At 55.4% G+C, this 14,731-nt stretch overlaps 6 protein-coding genes across 6 annotated transcripts; 3 read left to right on the top strand and 3 right to left on the bottom strand.

Annotated features, from left to right (window-relative positions):
* Nucleotides 1-47: 47 nt before the first annotated feature.
* J3D65DRAFT_678586 (uncharacterized protein) lies at nucleotides 48-633 on the bottom strand (the record flags this gene model as incomplete). Its single annotated transcript, XM_066803666.1, has 3 exons — nucleotides 451-633; nucleotides 256-374; nucleotides 48-192 (listed from the first exon to the last, which is right to left on the bottom strand). Exons 1-3 carry the CDS (start codon nucleotides 505-507, stop codon nucleotides 48-50), a joined length of 321 nt encoding a protein of 106 aa, XP_066653917.1. The 5' UTR covers nucleotides 508-633.
* On the top strand, nucleotides 605-3,161 carry J3D65DRAFT_630395 (amidase signature domain-containing protein). Its single transcript, XM_066800829.1, has 3 exons — nucleotides 605-1,180; nucleotides 1,284-1,556; nucleotides 1,610-3,161. Exons 1-3 carry the CDS (start codon nucleotides 861-863, stop codon nucleotides 2,796-2,798), a joined length of 1,782 nt encoding a protein of 593 aa, XP_066653916.1. The 5' UTR covers nucleotides 605-860; the 3' UTR covers nucleotides 2,799-3,161.
* Nucleotides 3,162-3,405: 244 nt separating this feature from the next.
* Nucleotides 3,406-5,949, bottom strand: J3D65DRAFT_555451 (glycosyl transferase family group 2-domain-containing protein; the record flags this gene model as incomplete). Its single annotated transcript, XM_066797227.1, has 3 exons — nucleotides 3,406-5,151; nucleotides 5,199-5,708; nucleotides 5,758-5,949. The coding sequence occupies 3 exons, from the start codon at nucleotides 5,947-5,949 to the stop codon at nucleotides 3,406-3,408; spliced, it is 2,448 nt and encodes an 815-aa protein (XP_066653915.1).
* A 3,182-nt stretch (nucleotides 5,950-9,131) lies between these two features.
* On the bottom strand, nucleotides 9,132-10,610 carry J3D65DRAFT_630390 (uncharacterized protein). The gene has a single exon (XM_066800828.1). It carries the CDS (start codon nucleotides 10,375-10,377, stop codon nucleotides 9,505-9,507), a length of 873 nt encoding a protein of 290 aa, XP_066653914.1. The 5' UTR covers nucleotides 10,378-10,610; the 3' UTR covers nucleotides 9,132-9,504.
* J3D65DRAFT_444125 (HotDog domain-containing protein) lies at nucleotides 10,570-11,438 on the top strand. The gene has a single exon (XM_066796273.1). The coding sequence runs from the start codon at nucleotides 10,761-10,763 to the stop codon at nucleotides 11,325-11,327; it is 567 nt and encodes a 188-aa protein (XP_066653913.1). The 5' UTR covers nucleotides 10,570-10,760; the 3' UTR covers nucleotides 11,328-11,438.
* A 1,575-nt stretch (nucleotides 11,439-13,013) lies between these two features.
* J3D65DRAFT_444128 (uncharacterized protein) lies at nucleotides 13,014-14,467 on the top strand. The gene has a single exon (XM_066796274.1). It carries the CDS (start codon nucleotides 13,195-13,197, stop codon nucleotides 14,353-14,355), a length of 1,161 nt encoding a protein of 386 aa, XP_066653912.1. The 5' UTR covers nucleotides 13,014-13,194; the 3' UTR covers nucleotides 14,356-14,467.
* Nucleotides 14,468-14,731: the final 264 nt, after the last annotated feature.

Genomic DNA, 14,731 nt, shown 5'->3' with positions numbered 1-14,731 from the left:
TTACCTTCAAGTATGTACACGGAATGAAGGCCGGACGACGGGCCGCATCAGCGGCTGGCGAAGCCGGCGGCGGGAGACGTGGAGATGATCTGGAGCGGCTGAGCCAGAATCTCCTTCTCCGTGATTTCCTTGACCATAGCCAGGAACTTCTCGTTTGTCATATGCGCGTCCATGGCAGCCTGGTTCTTGTATCTGAGAGGCAGAGGCACAGTCAACTCGAGTGTGATGGAAACAAATGGAGTGGTCTGATCTCACGTCTCGAGGACGACAATCTGGATCTTGTCGTTGTTGGACTCCCTGTGGACTTGGTAGCGCAGGGTGTCGGGCTCGTTGGCTTGGACGAATGCGGCGTGGGCGCTGATGAGCTCAAGGAACTGGACAAGGTTTCAAGGTTAGCCGGGATTCCTTTCCAGATTCTTGGGATGAAAGCTCCAGGGGTCTGAGAAAAACCTTTTCCACGTGCTTGGGCTTGGGGGTCGCAACGGCGAAAACGACGACTTCAGACATGGCGAGTGCGTTATGTGAGGGTATGCGGAGAGAGCGAGGACGAATGGGCGAGATTGACAGCGGCGATGGAGAGAAAAAGCCGAATGTTGTTTGACGATGTTTGACGATGTTTGACGTCACCCGGTCTGCATCTCGTTAGCCGCCGTCTCCCGCTGCAGCTTATCGACATGGTCCCTGCACCCTGCACAACATCCCCCACCTTTCTCTCAGGTCGTCCGATTCTGGAACTTTGCGATAACCGTTGCACAAACGGGGCCTTGTGCGACGATACATAACAGCCCTGTAGACTTTTCAGCCGCAGCCATGAGTCGACTCTGACGTCCGACTTCAAGCTTCCCCTGGACGGCGCATCAATGCCTCCTCGCGCTTCCTTGACGGGCCTACTGGCACTCGGCTCTCTGTTTGTGCTTGCGCGTGGCTACGGGACAAACAACTCGCTCTACTCAGGAGCCTTGGCCATTGACCCTCTCCAGGACCCGTTTCCGTACCAATTCCCATCGCTTCAGAATGCCAATTCGTCGTCACTCTTCCCTATGGAGAGGTGTCGGGATGTCCAACTGGAGGAGGCTTCTATTGATGAGCTGCAACATGTCATGACTTCTGGAAAATTAACTTCGGAGGAGCTGGTTTTTTGCTTTATGCGCCGGATGCAGCAGGTCGATCAGTACATCAGGTACGTCTAAAGTCGTTTTGCTTCTTCCCTTCAATGTTTCCCATGCCCTTGCTGCAAAAGTTTGGATGCTTTCAGTGGCAGCACATATCTAAGACTTCGACAGCTCCGTTCTGGATTTCAATCCCGATGTCTTCTCTATAGCTGCAGCTCTAGACGAAGAGAGAAAGTCAGGCAAAGTGCGTGGTCCTCTCCATGGTATTCCATTTCTCGTCAAAGACAACATAGCATCCAAAGACAAGATGGAAACAACCGCCGGATCCTGGGCCCTTCTCGGATCAATCGTTCCAAGAGATGCATTCGTCGTGGCGCGCTTGAGGGAAGCTGGAGCAGTCCTTTTCGGCAAGGCTACGCTCTCTGAGTGGGCCGATATGCGAAGGTATCTTGCGGATTCTCCACTTCGTAAAACAACTTGACACTGAGCGTAAACAGCAACAACTACAGCGAAGGATTCTCTGCACGCGGAGATCAATCTCGAAGCCCGTACAACCTGACTGTCACGCCAGGAGGCAGCAGTTCCGGCAGTGCTATCGCCGTTGCAGCAAATGTCGTGCCATTCGCCCTCGGCACGGAGACTGACGGCAGTGTCATCAATCCTGCAGAACGCAATGGTGTTGTTGGAATCAAGCCTACCGTTGGACTGACTTCCAGAGCCGGCGTCATTCCTGAAAGCGAGCATCAAGACACAGTTGGGGCTTTCGGCAAGAGTGTTCGAGATGCAGTGTACGCTCTGGATGCCATCTACGGTATCGACTCGCGAGATAACTACACTTTGGCGCAGGACAACAAGACACCCAGCGGTGGCTTCGCCCAATTCCTCTCTAATCGTACCGCACTTTCGAATGCGACCTTCGGTATTCCGTGGGACAGCTTCTGGCAATATGCTTCAAGTGCACAACAATCAACGCTCGTCTCCATCCTTGACTACCTCAAGACCCAAGGAGCAACAATTGTCAACAACACCGAGCTCCCCAATCGCTCCCTCCTCGTCAGTCCCGACGGCTGGGACTGGGACTACGGCTCGACGCGCGGCTTCGCCAACGAATCCGAATACACTGTCGTTGCCGTCGACTTTTACCGCAACATCGCAACGTACCTCTCTGAACTCTCCAACACACGCATCCGCTCCCTCGCAGACATTGTCGCTTACAATCGCGACAATGACGGCACCGAGGGCGGCTTCCCCTGGCCCCGCGGCATCCCGGCCTTCTACTCGGGCCAGGACGGCTTCCTCGCCTCGCTGGCGACCAACGGCACCCGTGACGCCACGTACTGGCAGGCGCTGGCCTTTTGTCAGACGCAGTCGCGCGAGCGCGGCATCGACGCTGCGCTGCAGGGCGTCGACGCGCTGCTCGTGCCGCCCGACGTCGGCCAGACGTACCAGGTCGCGGCGCAGGCGGGCTACCCCATGATCACTGTGCCGGCGGGTGTCGACGACGCCAACTCCGGCATGCCGTTTGGGCTAGCGCTCATGGGCACCGCATGGTCGGAGGCGAGTCTCGTGCGCTGGGCCAGTGCGATTGAGGATGCCATTCGCGTTGCCCCGGCGCGTGAGGAGAAGAGGTGGGGACGAACGTTGCCCAGGTGGCTGGGGTATTTGGCAAAGAATATCCCGGTGTAGATGGTGAAGAGGTGCGCTTTGTAAGATGTATGGGTTGGACTGACAAGCTGTAACAATTTCATCGAAAAGTCATTTATTCTGTACAGGTATTCAAGACTCGCTGCACAAATCAAGACCTACGTTTGTTTGTCTGGTTTTTCTCGACCTTCTTGCTCCATATACTCTCCTTCGAGCATATTGTTTACCTTCTTCGAGCCTGAATCGAGACGAGCGGTAGGAGGCGCATTCTCATTTTAAGGAAAGACTTGAAGTTTTCTATTTCTCTAAATATGCACATCTAGAGGCGGAAAACAATTACGCTCCACGGTGGGGACCATGTATCCATCCACCACGCAACGGTCGCTTTTGCGACCCAAAACAGGGAGAGAGAAAACGCCAATTCGAAAGAGAAGAATCGTCCGTGTGATCAAATCCAAGACCATCAGTAGGAAATCATGAAGGAGAGAAAGATGTCAAACAACCAGGCCGCCGCCCCTTTCTCTGGGATTTTTCCCGCAACGCCTCTGCAAGACTCTGGGTATGCCACGCCACAAACAAAAGCACCAAGAACACCTGAACGACGAGACCAAACCAACAATGATGAAGTACACGTGTCAAGACGTTTTGCTTACCACGTGAACAGCATCAAGTTGGGGTTCAGGACAATGGGCAGGAGCAAGTGGCAGATGGCGACGTTGAGGAGGGGGAAAAAGGCAGCAAACTCGCGAATCTGCCAAAGGGATGGGAAGACCCAGGCGCCGCAGATGATGAGGGCGATGAGCAACAGGCAAATGACGAAAGTCCACTTGAAGCGCTTGAGGACGCGCGGGATCTCCTCGAAGAAGGTGATGTTTTCGGCCTCCTTGGACGTCGCGCCCCACGACATGTCGATGCTGAAGAGATGGCACAGCAGCGCCTGCGACACGTGCATCGACAGCCCGCCCAGGAAGCAGTTCATCAGCGGCAGCCACTTGAAGCACTCGATGAGGGCCGGGACGAGGGGCTTCTCGCCCGTCCGGTACCGCAGCACGCCCAGCGCAATGTTGCCCAGCGCGCTGAAGACGACGATGATGGCAAAGTAGATGCGGAACGACTGCACGTAAACGTGGTCGTAGTAGCCGTTGAGCCAGCCGATGATGAAGTAGTTTACGAGCGTCAGAATCCAGGCCGAGCCAATGGCGTAGTAGGTGCCAATGTACGCCATGATGGTGATCTTGGACGGCAGCGGCATGTTGGAGCACATGAAGTTGCGGAAGAGCTTGGTGAAGGGTCCACGCGTCGGCCACTGGTACAGCGGGTAGAAGATGAGCTCCGAGCACCCGTATGCGTACTTTTCCCAGCGCGCCAGCTCGTCGTAGACCGTCAGCGAGACGCCCTCTTCGTAGCCGCCGCCCGTGTAGGCGCCCAGACGCACGATGTAGCCTTCGGTTTGCAGACGCAGCGACATGTCAAAGTCCTCGGACACGGTTTCCTCGCTCCAGTACTTCTCGCGTCCGTCGAGCTCGCAGTCGTAGGCAATGGTTTGAACAGCGGACCAGCGGAGCCAGGCGTTGTGACCGACAAAAGGCGCAACGTCACCGCAGGCGACAGCGTAGCGAATCTGGGTGTAGACGAGGTTGGTGAAGTAGGTGATGCCGCGCTCAAAGAAGCTGTCCGTGACGTTCATGACACCAGAAGAGTATTGAATGATGCCGACCTGGGGCGCTTGCTCCATCTCGCTGACGGCGTCGAGGAAGCAGTCCTTGGGCACACGAGTGTCCGAGTCAATCAGGAGAATGTAGTCACCCATGCGGATGTTGCCATCGGCCCAGGTGCGTCCCTCATCCTCTTCACAGACCTCGGTCAAGGCGCTGCGATAGGCATTGGCCTCGTCCTCGACAGTCCAGGCTTCCGTGCGAGCAACTGCATTGAGCTTCTCCTCGACGCGGTTGCTGACCCAAAGAGCGTAGTTCATGTTCGAGGCCTTCTTGAACTTGCCGCGGCGCAAGAACAGCTCTTCGCCCTCAGCGGGCTTCGAGTTGTGCTTGGGACGCGCGACCCAGCCAATGTTGTGCTCGTCGTAAAAGTCCTGGCGCGCGCGAGCTTCCTCTTCGGAGACGAGTTGCATACCGTCATCATTCATGAAGATGTTGGCCGTGCCGCCCTGCATCTCGTAGGTCGAAATGGCAGCCTTGATAGACCGGACGGTGGGCGCAATGACGGAGTGCAAGCCCTCCTTGTAGACGGGGCACTGAATGGTGACGTGGGGAAGAGCGCCACGGTCGCGGTTGAGACGGCGAGGAGCAATACCGGAAAAGTACTTTGTGTTCTTGTGGACTTGGCTGACAGGGCCGATCAGTTGAGCAACGTCACCGACGAAAGACTGGAAGAAGAACTGCAAGCAGGTTAGCAGCGTTCGCAATCGAGAGAAACACTACTTACGATAGAGAGCCAAATGACGGGAAAGATGGCAAGTACAAACGCACAACGCATGTAGTTCTTGTCGATCTTAGTTTGAATGGCAATCTGGCGAAAGCAACCTCCCACCGCCCAGGTGACAAGGAAAACAGTGACGCCAGTCATGATGGTCTGCTGGAGCATGGTCTGACGGGGCTTCTCTTCGCCAGACTCGGCATCCTCAATCTCCTTGACCTCGGCCGTAGCCTCCTTCTTCTCGTCGTCATCCTCTTCGTCGTTATCCTTCCATATCATGTCCATGAGGGCAGATTCGATGCTGCTCACGCGTTCGAGGAGCTTCTTTGGCAAGTCCTCCCACACGACCAAAATGCCACGGTCGGCAATGAAGGCAGCAAACTGATGCTTCTGGCAACGGGGCAGGAAAGTGATGTCAGGAAGGACCTGAACGCGCAGACCCTTCTCGATCTCGATGAATGGAAGGTTGTTGTTGTGGAGCAGAATCTTGATGACACGCGTGTTGACAGTCATGGCCGCCTGGTGATCTGTTAGACGAGTCGAAGAGATGCGAGGAATTCTGACATACCCTGACATTGAGCTCCTCAATGGCCTTGAGGAAGCCATTGGACTCGTCTGCCAACTCAGAGGGGCAGCAAGCGTACTCGCCCCGGGACTTCTTGAGAACGACACCCTCTTCGGGCTCTCCCGTGCACCACAGCTTCTCCTCCTGTTGGGAGTGAAGCCAGTTGACCATGACATCGCACTTGATGTCATTCATTTCACAGAACGCCGAGTTGCGGATCGAAGGCGGCCGGGAGCCATAGGGGGTTGTGGCGTTTGAAAAAGTTGGGCTTTGCGGGACAGAGTTGGCTGCAGAAGCCGGAGCAGTGGCTTCCTGAGTCTTCTCATTGGTCACCTCTTCTTGCTTCTCATTGGTGACCTCGGGTTGCTTGTTCTCCTCCTTCGCCGACTTCGAGTTGAGGAAGTTCTTGAGACCCATGGCGAGGGTAGCGACGAAACAAAATTCCGTGAAATCTACTGGATGAAGGTGGTATGGCGATTGATCGGACTTGCAAGAATAGAAACGTGGATTGCAATCTACTCAATACCAACAAGTGAGGGCTGTAGGCGAGTAGTTTGAATGAAAGACTGAGCCAAGGGCGTGAAGCCGGTGGCAGATTGGTAAGCGCCAAAGAGAGAGTAGGAGCGTGGAGCGTGGGAGAATTGCAGCAAACGGCAGCCTACGACATTATGTACCCGTGTAGCTTCATTCCGCATGTACCGAAGGCGGCTATGGCAAGTCGAGGTGCCGTTGGCTTGATGGCAACGCCAAAGGCCGCGCCTTGCAAGCCAACAGCCCTAGCTCATGCTGGCAGCATCTCGACAGGCTATTCCTGACGACTTGCCTTAAACTGGCAATTGTGGCGCCTCTGATCCTAATTCGGGCGCCCAGTTGTGCACTGTACGCCGTAGTTCTGGACCTGGGAAACGTTCTTGCATGCCGACAGTTCCCTCCATGATTTGTACTCACAGCTGATTTTGTTTCGAGGTTTTCAAGCACATGAAAACACACACTCGGTACAACGCTCGCTGAGGCTGGAACGAGGTCCAGATTCTCGATGATCTGCTGTCGACAACCCAGGCACGTGGTGGCCACGCTTTCAAGGAGCCCAGAGGCGATTGTCGAAAGAGGATCCATTCCCAGTCTCTTGGCCCTTAGATTACCACCACCCATGGGTGAATCCAGCAGGTCGCCGCGGAATGATGACGAGAAAAGACAGTGTCTCGAAGCGCATTCGACTCTGATCAAAACTCTTTCACTTTTCTTGGTGTTCAGCTATTGACCAATGAGCTCGGATAATGGCGAGTCAGGCCATCTTGATGAATCAGAAGCCCCCAATGGCGTAGTAAATTGATGATGACCAGTTGTGCTGTTCTGGAAACCTAATAACTCCACCGCAGCGTGAGAGCATGAAATGATTGGGTCCGGACAGGTCAAGGTACAGTATGAGAGATCAGCGTCAGCGGTTTATCCAGTGGCTTGATCAAACGAGTGCGTGCAATAGTTTGCTGACGGAGGCGCGTAGAGACCGAGGATGAAGTTGAGAGGTTTGGTTTGGGCGGCCAGGCAGGCGAAGGCGCGAGCGAATGGTTTCGGTTGGCTGCGGGCCGCCATGGCTAGGCGAGCTCAACCACAACACCACCCTTCTGCTCTTCCCACGATATCTTGTCTATCCTGATGCGTCGACAAGGACGTCCAAAACCACTATTGCTCAGCCACTGCATCTGGCTAGCTTCCTGTACCCACTCGATTCGTGGCTCTCTATGTTTCCTTGGCGAATTGTTCGCCTCTCCGGCCTTGACACGGCACTGACGGATGGCTGCATGTACGAGAAACACGCTGCAAATTACAGAATGAATACCCAACAATCTTTTCCTGGAATTGATTCCGGCCCACGCCTCAAGGCTTCAATGTCTGCAACCAGACGCCCGTGGCAATGATGCAGCGTCCCAGCTTCCTTGCCAACCTCCCTTGAGGATTTCCTCGGCTTGGACAACCTGAATGTTGACCATGGCTCCAGGCCTGGTCCGAGTTCTCTATCACGGAACCCTTTGGTCCTCATTACGCCGTCCCGTCCACGTCCCAGACGAATCCTCCGGTTTCCGCTAGTTGCCTGTCACGACCCCTGCGTTCCACAGTCTTCGAGTTTCTGGGCCTAACATAGACCCTCTTCGCCTCGGATTGACTGATCACTTCACAATGCCAATCATGACAGACAGGACAATGCACATTCTGGGCCAACGTCGCTTGGCAAAGCGCAACTGATTTCTCAGCTGCCAGAGACACCAAACTTGCGCGTGGCAAAAAAAGACCAACATGTCCAACTGCTTCAGTGACCCAGCTGAGCAGCCAGCCCTCAAAGTCTCAGAGCGGCGAATGCCGCCGATTATTTTCAAGACGACGTGCCATGTACTCCAACGAAGCCCAACTCGCGCAGCAAATTCAGCTGTGATGAGCCCGGGAACGGGCCTAGAAGCTTAATTGGTCTCGGGTCGATACAGACGCACGGATGGCTGCGCAGCGTCGGCGATGGCCAGCTCGCGGGAGGCTGCAGCAACGTCAGGCATATACTAAGTCAGGCATATACTATACTCTTGGACCAAGTTTTTGAAAAAAGGAAGTCGAAACCTAACCATGCCGTCCAATTGACGTGCGGGCTTTGCGCAAGATACAGGGCGAGGTGTGGCTCGGCGAGTCCTGATGGTGTGTGCTTGCTGGACAAAAATGGACGCAACCAGCTGCACTGCAGCCTCCCGCCAGAAGAATCCAGGCACTATCCAGGTCCAACAGTGTTCCGGGATCGGTATTGCCTTCCCTTTTGCAAGTCTCAAAACGTCGTTGCTCCGATATTGCCGGCATTTTGAGTAGCCCCTCCACGACGAGGCGCACGCATATCTGGTCTCGCGCCACTACACTTCAACACCACACACCTAAGCCACATCCCCGCCGCCTGTCGTCATGCCAAAGCCATTTACACACTCCAGTCGTCTGTTGCAAGTGGCAAAAGTGATGGATGTCATGTTCCGCACGAAAAGACCCAGACTCGGCCCCAACGCGCGCCAGAACAGTCAGTGGAGCTAATGAGAACGAGATGCGGAGCCGACTATGGGTATTTGAGCAGGTTGATGGCCGTCTGATGAGTGCTGCGTGAGAGAGGTAAGAGTCAGCCGCCATCAATCATGATTCAGTCATGTCGGAGTTGGCTGTGGATCTGCGGCGGTGTCGACCATCATCACGAGTACTGCATGAGCTTAATGTCTTCCGGGACTTCCGGGATTGAAGAAGTGAGCGACTTTGAACCTCTGCCAGTACAGCAGGTTCCCTGTTGCCATGGTAGCTCCAGTGCCGGTTTCGTGGGCGGCACGGCTCTTGTTCAGCATGCAGAGGCAAGGGATCGAGGCTGCAGTGTGGACAAATCCGACATGATCTTCTTCGGCGCTATCCCACGCGGTTCTTTTGCAGAATGGCTTTGCAGTGTGCAGTGCCAGAGTCCCAAGTCTGGAACAAAGGGCGTATTGTCTCTAATTAGTGATGTGATGGAAAAAGAATGATAGAAAGATTTTGCGACGCTCCTCCTGCAACTTTGGGTATTTTCGGAAAAGACCAAGCGAAAAAGAAATTTTCCGCGATGACGCCAAACTCCATCCGCGTACCGCGTCCTTTTTGACACAAGACAAAGGGAAAGTAAGACCAGAATGAATGGGCCAGTTGAGTCGAAACATACCAAGAACCGACCGCTCGCTATGACCGTGCAGACCAACAAATCAAACCTCACATGAGCGCAACAGGGTCAATTGGTGCAAGCTCCAGGGCCACATTGACGATCTTGCTCATCTTCCTGAACGCGGTCCTCGCTTCCCCAGTGCCAGTTTTGGTAATGGTCAAGTCCTCGCCGACTTCCTGCGCCAGCATATGAATGTGTTCGCGCGGAACCCTGTGCACGCAAACCAGCCGTACATCAGCGCTCTTAGGCACGCGGTCCTCCAAGTGTGTGCAAATTTCGCGCAGAGCCGGGTCCTCGAGCCATCGCCTGAACGATTCACTAAGGTCCTGAGCGCGTGGCGACCAAAAGCTACTTCGGAAAAAGATCCACAACGACTTGAGGCGTGGAAAGTCGTGTTGTAGGCTGCGGTAGAGCAGAGCGCTGCCGAGATAGGATGACCAGAGGCGCACATCTCGGTCTCGGATTCGCAGGCACACGTTGGTGACGCAGCGCGAGTAGTCGGGCGATGTCAGGTGGACAAACATGTTGGCGTCGGAGGGATGGACAAAGAGGAGACGGTTGCAGGCGTAGAGGATAGGGGCGGCTTCGGCGTAGATGGTGTGGCTGGTGGTGAGCAGCGCGGTTGCTGCTCCTGGCACGGGCAGGGTGGAGTTGTTGGGTGGCCACCATATTGTGGTGCTTGAGCGTAAGGCGTATTCATATATCTTCTCGCGCAGCTCGAGTGGCAGTCGATGGAGAGTGCTGGGCAGTGGTTGTTGCGAATCAGATTGTTCAACATCGCTCATGGTCGTGTCTTCATCGGACGACGTCGAGGTCATGACCGAAGCCGATGATGATGTGGAGGCTGATGAATATGAGGTCGCCATGAGGACGGACTTCAGATGAAGATAGGGCGCGGCGGCAGACGAAGAGATCCGCATGTATTCGACTGTGAAAGATGTGTGTGCGCGTTGGCGGAGAGGTTCAGAGTTGCTGACGAGAGGCGACTGTCTCTGTCAGCGGGCGGCCGCCAAGGTGGCTTGGGTCAGAGCGGATCCCGTTGGCAAAAGACTGCGGGCTCGAAGGCAGCATAACATGAACGGCTCCGGGCCAGGTCTCGAGAATGCAGGCTCGCTCAATGCATCAACGAGTGGGTATGTAGCAGGAGTTGAAATGGATCAAGCCATGGCGGGGGTCCCGCTAGCCGACGGAGGCGCCCAAACGGGCTGTCGGCCTCGGCAAAAGCCACCCCGCTGTCCAACCATCACCCTACATTTACAAAACATCATGTCGACATCTGCTCACTCCCGCCGTGCCCTCCGCAATGGCTTCGTCCGACCTCGCCCTCTTCCTCCAGATCCCCTGGTCCGCCAAGCTTCTCGCTGACCCCGATTTCGAGCTGATTCCAACCGACTCGCGGACCCCCAAACCCACCACCGAGGACTCCTTCATAGCCGAGACCCTCCAGTCTCAGCGTACCGTCCGAGCATGGATCACTCAACATCGCGTGCCTGGGGATTACCCCTCCTGCCCGATCCGCGAGGCTCGCTCGTTTCTGCAGCTCGGCGACGGCGTCTGCGGATTTCCCGGCGTCTGTCATGGCGGCATGATTGCGACCCTTCTCGACGAAGTCACCGGCGTCTTGTTGACTGCCAACGCCAAAGAAGTGGACAACAGGGCAGGCACAAGTGTAGGCTTGACAGCTTTCACGGCGTACTTGAATGTCTCCTACAAGAAACCCCTCCCAGCACCTGGCTTCGCCTTGGCGGTTGCAAAAATCAAGAAAATAGAAGGTCGGAAAATCTACATCTCAAGCTCTCTAGAAGATGGTCTTGGTGCCGTATTCGCTACAGCAGAAATCATGTTTATTGAGACATTGGCCAAGTTATGAGAAAGAGCGTGCTGTTTCGTCACCAACAACCGCAGCGCCTGACGTTTGCCGAGTACATGCAGCGGGAAACCCTTCCTTCTCACATTTATGGGCAACTTTTCCCGGGACTATCGATGCCATGTCTTTTCTGACTGCTCTCTCCTTGAGAAGGATTTCTTAAAAGGGTCACTTTTCGGCACTGAGGTTGGACTGGCTCCCTAGATGACACAGACTAAGATACGATGCTGACCATAGATTCATCTGTCAGATCTTCCATGTTACAAGATTTTCCATTTCTCCCTTCTCCTTGCCATGTAGCACGATTGATATTTCCAAAGGGCGTATGGAGAAGCTGCAGCATAGAGCTAAGGAGAAGGTTGTCGCAGCATGCCTCGAGAGACGAGTATTCGATTGGTGCCTGGAGTCGTTGCGCCCGGTAACACGGAGATCTGGTCAGCACACCCGGAGCAACACAGGACAGGACGATGATTGGTGATGCTACCTTTTCCGCCAGGTTGCCGAGGGGATTTGACACATCTTATTCTCTACAAATGGCAACAATGATCCACTCGCCGTGGTATTTGCCACTATAGCAGAGCGCGACAAAATCCAGCACCGCATCCATCCACAGCCGTTGTTGTCGGCATTGTGTCTGAGGTGTCATAGGGTCCTTCTGAGCATCTCAGGCCGAGAGCCCAACCCACAGTCAGAGTAAGGCAACGAGATGACTCGGAGCAAGCAGACGGCAAACAAGGACCACAGGACCTGTGTTACGTGTCAGGCAATATGATACAGTTTGAGGCAATCTGAGGGGCCAATATGTTGCTGAGAGGCATTCGAGCTGAGCCCTGCCATTGAGATGGCCTGAGAGGTCTAGATGAGCCAGTCTGGACAGAGCTCATGCGTCAGCAAACCACCCAAAGACCACCAAAAGAGCCTCATGCAGGTCTTGCAGGGCATGTACCCGTCCGATTGGATACAAAAGTCGGCAAGCAATCCCAGGTGATCAAAACTGGACACCCTCAACTGCCGAAGACCACGCGGGCCACGCACAGCCGCTTGGCATTCACTTTTGGCGAGTCTCTCGGGGACGATTATAGTCAATCATTGGATCGAGTATTGCCGCCAACATGCGGGAGCTCGTGTGCTTTGGTCTAGCAACGGAGACGAGGGCAAAGAGCCTTCAAAGTACCAGAGATGCAGAAATCAAAGAGGAATGGGCTTTCGCTAATGGCGACCCAAAGAGGAAATTCATCCCAGGGCGGCAATCATGGGAATTCCGAGTGAGTCTTGCCTGGTCTCGTGAATCGGGACAGTCCAATGGCGGTGGGGTGGAGGTGGTGAGGATTCGGCGGCTAGTTGCGGACGACCAAAACGGACCAGTTGGACGTTTGCTCGTGCTGACAGCAATGTCGCCGTGGCTTGCGAGTGCAACCATCAAGATGCAATTGATCATGGACGGCGGAGGCGAGGCGTGGAGAATTTTGCGCCACAGACTTCGACGTCTGTGTCTCCGGTCAGGGTAGCCTTGACAGGTTGCCGCGCCGCGCCCACCGGCACTCGGGCGGCCCACACCGTCCGTCCGTCGTGTCTACCTGACCACACCTGGCTTCCCCCCTCTCCCACTTCACTAAGGTGAATACGCTGCCCTGCCCTGTCCGTGGCATGCAGCCTGACGGCTACCCAGTCCTTGTTCCAGGCGTACCTTTTCTTGTCTTGTAAAAGCCTTACGCGTCGGCGTTGCTTCTGCCCTGCCTCCTCCCGCGCGTTTCCCGCTCATAACATGTCTCATCAAAGCCACTCTCCTTCCACTCAGCTGTCAATCTCCATCTCCTTTTCAGCCTCGTCAATATCCGTTTGAGGGGGCGCCTAGCATGTTTCCCCATCAATGCCATTTCCGCTATCAACACCAAGGTCGCCAGCGGAGGAGGATGTAGACCACATCCAGCGGCAGAGCCCTCTTCTCAACCTCCCCTCCGAGATCCGTCTTCTCATCTATTCCCATCTGCTGCCTCGCAACACGGACATTTTCATCCACCCTATTACACGCAAGTCCAACAAAGGAGCACCCGTTCCCGGTCACTTTTGGGAGCCCGGCATCCGCGCCGTCGGCGGACTATGGCTGTCCATCCTGCTCGTCTGTCGCCTTACCCATGATGAGGCCGCAGACATTCTCTACGGCACCAACCGCTTCCACTTTTCCATGACCAGCCGGGAGCGCATGTGGTACTCGTTCAACCCTCAGTCCCTCAACAAGCCGTACGCGCGCGGCCTTCCCATCAATACGCTCCGCATCTTTCCGTCGTCAGCTCTGCGCCGCATGCGCAGCGTCTCGATCCGCATCGAAGAAGACATTCGCCGGCCAGACTCGTACCACCGCGTGCAGACGTGGCTCGCGGAAGCCGTTAGCGGCTTTGATGATGGAGCAGGAGCACCGCCTGGGGACTCGCCACCATCGCCTCAGCAGCAGCAACATGGCCTGCAAGAATTCACGGCAACGCTCATTTGCGGCGAGTTTTCTTATGGGAGCTTCGTCTTGCTCAACACCGGCGATTTATACTGGGAGTTCCGACCAGCGGCGCCAGGCCCAGCATCAGTCGCCGCCTGCCTCTACCAGTTCGTGCTCGAGCCGCTTGCGCAGCTGCGCGGCATCAAGAAAGTCGAGATCCAGGGGCATGTCACTCCAGCGTTTGCCCAGCGCCTTGCCGACACCATGATGATGGGTGGCGACCAGTCTTCCAAGCCCAAGCCGACGAGCCACGGTGAACATGACCACTACCAGGAGGGCGACGGCGGCCCAGGTATCCTCTGCTACGATGTCCAGCGCATGTCTCCGGGCAAGAAACGGCGACGCGGCGATGCTGATGGCGGGGAAGCGGCTCTGCTGGTGCGGTCGAGCAGGAAGTTTTTCGAGCCGATGCTGGACTGGGGCTTGGCCAGCCTGCACGACCCGGACGCAATGGAGGTGGATGAATATGTCGAGGACGAGGACGAATCCAAGCGAGAAGCGCGAATACCTCAGGCCCCGCCGCGTATGAAGCGGCTGTGATAGACGGACCGGTCATGACATACGACGCTTTCCCGACAGATGACGGAGCTCGGCCACAGTGTGTGTCGAAATATATGACACAGAGAGCAGTTATTCACCATCACGGCTGCAACCAGGGAGTTGTTCTTTCTACTCCAAGCGTACAGTGAGCAGAAGCTAGCTTTCGATCTGCCCTGCCATCACTCTGATCGAATTTCTAGCCAAATCTTTTCTCCTCTTCCTCTCAGACTTCGCTTCATGTATCTACCCTTGCCTTCTCGGAGGCACCATTCCAGAAACTACCAGTACCCTACTTCGCGTATCCATTTTTCTCTTCTTTGCTCGTCTCTTCCACTCTTCGTACACGGTCTCGGGGCAGGCGTTCGTGGGGCTTCGG

Source organism: Phyllosticta citribraziliensis, assembly GCF_038025025.1.
Source record: "Phyllosticta citribraziliensis strain CPC 17464 chromosome Unknown J3D65scaffold_8, whole genome shotgun sequence".
NCBI classification, from domain to species: Eukaryota; Fungi; Ascomycota; class Dothideomycetes; order Botryosphaeriales; family Phyllostictaceae; genus Phyllosticta; species Phyllosticta citribraziliensis.
This window is presented reverse-complemented; position numbering and strand designations above follow the sequence as displayed.

Excerpts from the sequence above, each read along its gene's own strand:
- J3D65DRAFT_444128 (XM_066796274.1), top strand. The coding sequence starts at position 13,195 with ATGCCATTTCCGCTATCAACACCAAGGTCGCCAGCGGAGGAGGATGTA.
- J3D65DRAFT_630395 (XM_066800829.1), top strand. The coding sequence starts at position 861 with ATGCCTCCTCGCGCTTCCTTGACGGGCCTACTGGCACTCGGCTCTCTG. Across the intron at positions 1,181-1,283 it reads CAGGTCGATCAGTACATCAG|CTCCGTTCTGGATTTCAATC; the intron begins GTACGTCTAAAG and ends AGACTTCGACAG. Across the intron at positions 1,557-1,609 it reads GAGTGGGCCGATATGCGAAG|CAACAACTACAGCGAAGGAT; the intron begins GTATCTTGCGGA and ends GAGCGTAAACAG.
- J3D65DRAFT_444125 (XM_066796273.1), top strand. The coding sequence starts at position 10,761 with ATGGCTTCGTCCGACCTCGCCCTCTTCCTCCAGATCCCCTGGTCCGCC.
- J3D65DRAFT_630390 (XM_066800828.1), bottom strand. The coding sequence starts at position 10,377 with ATGCGGATCTCTTCGTCTGCCGCCGCGCCCTATCTTCATCTGAAGTCC.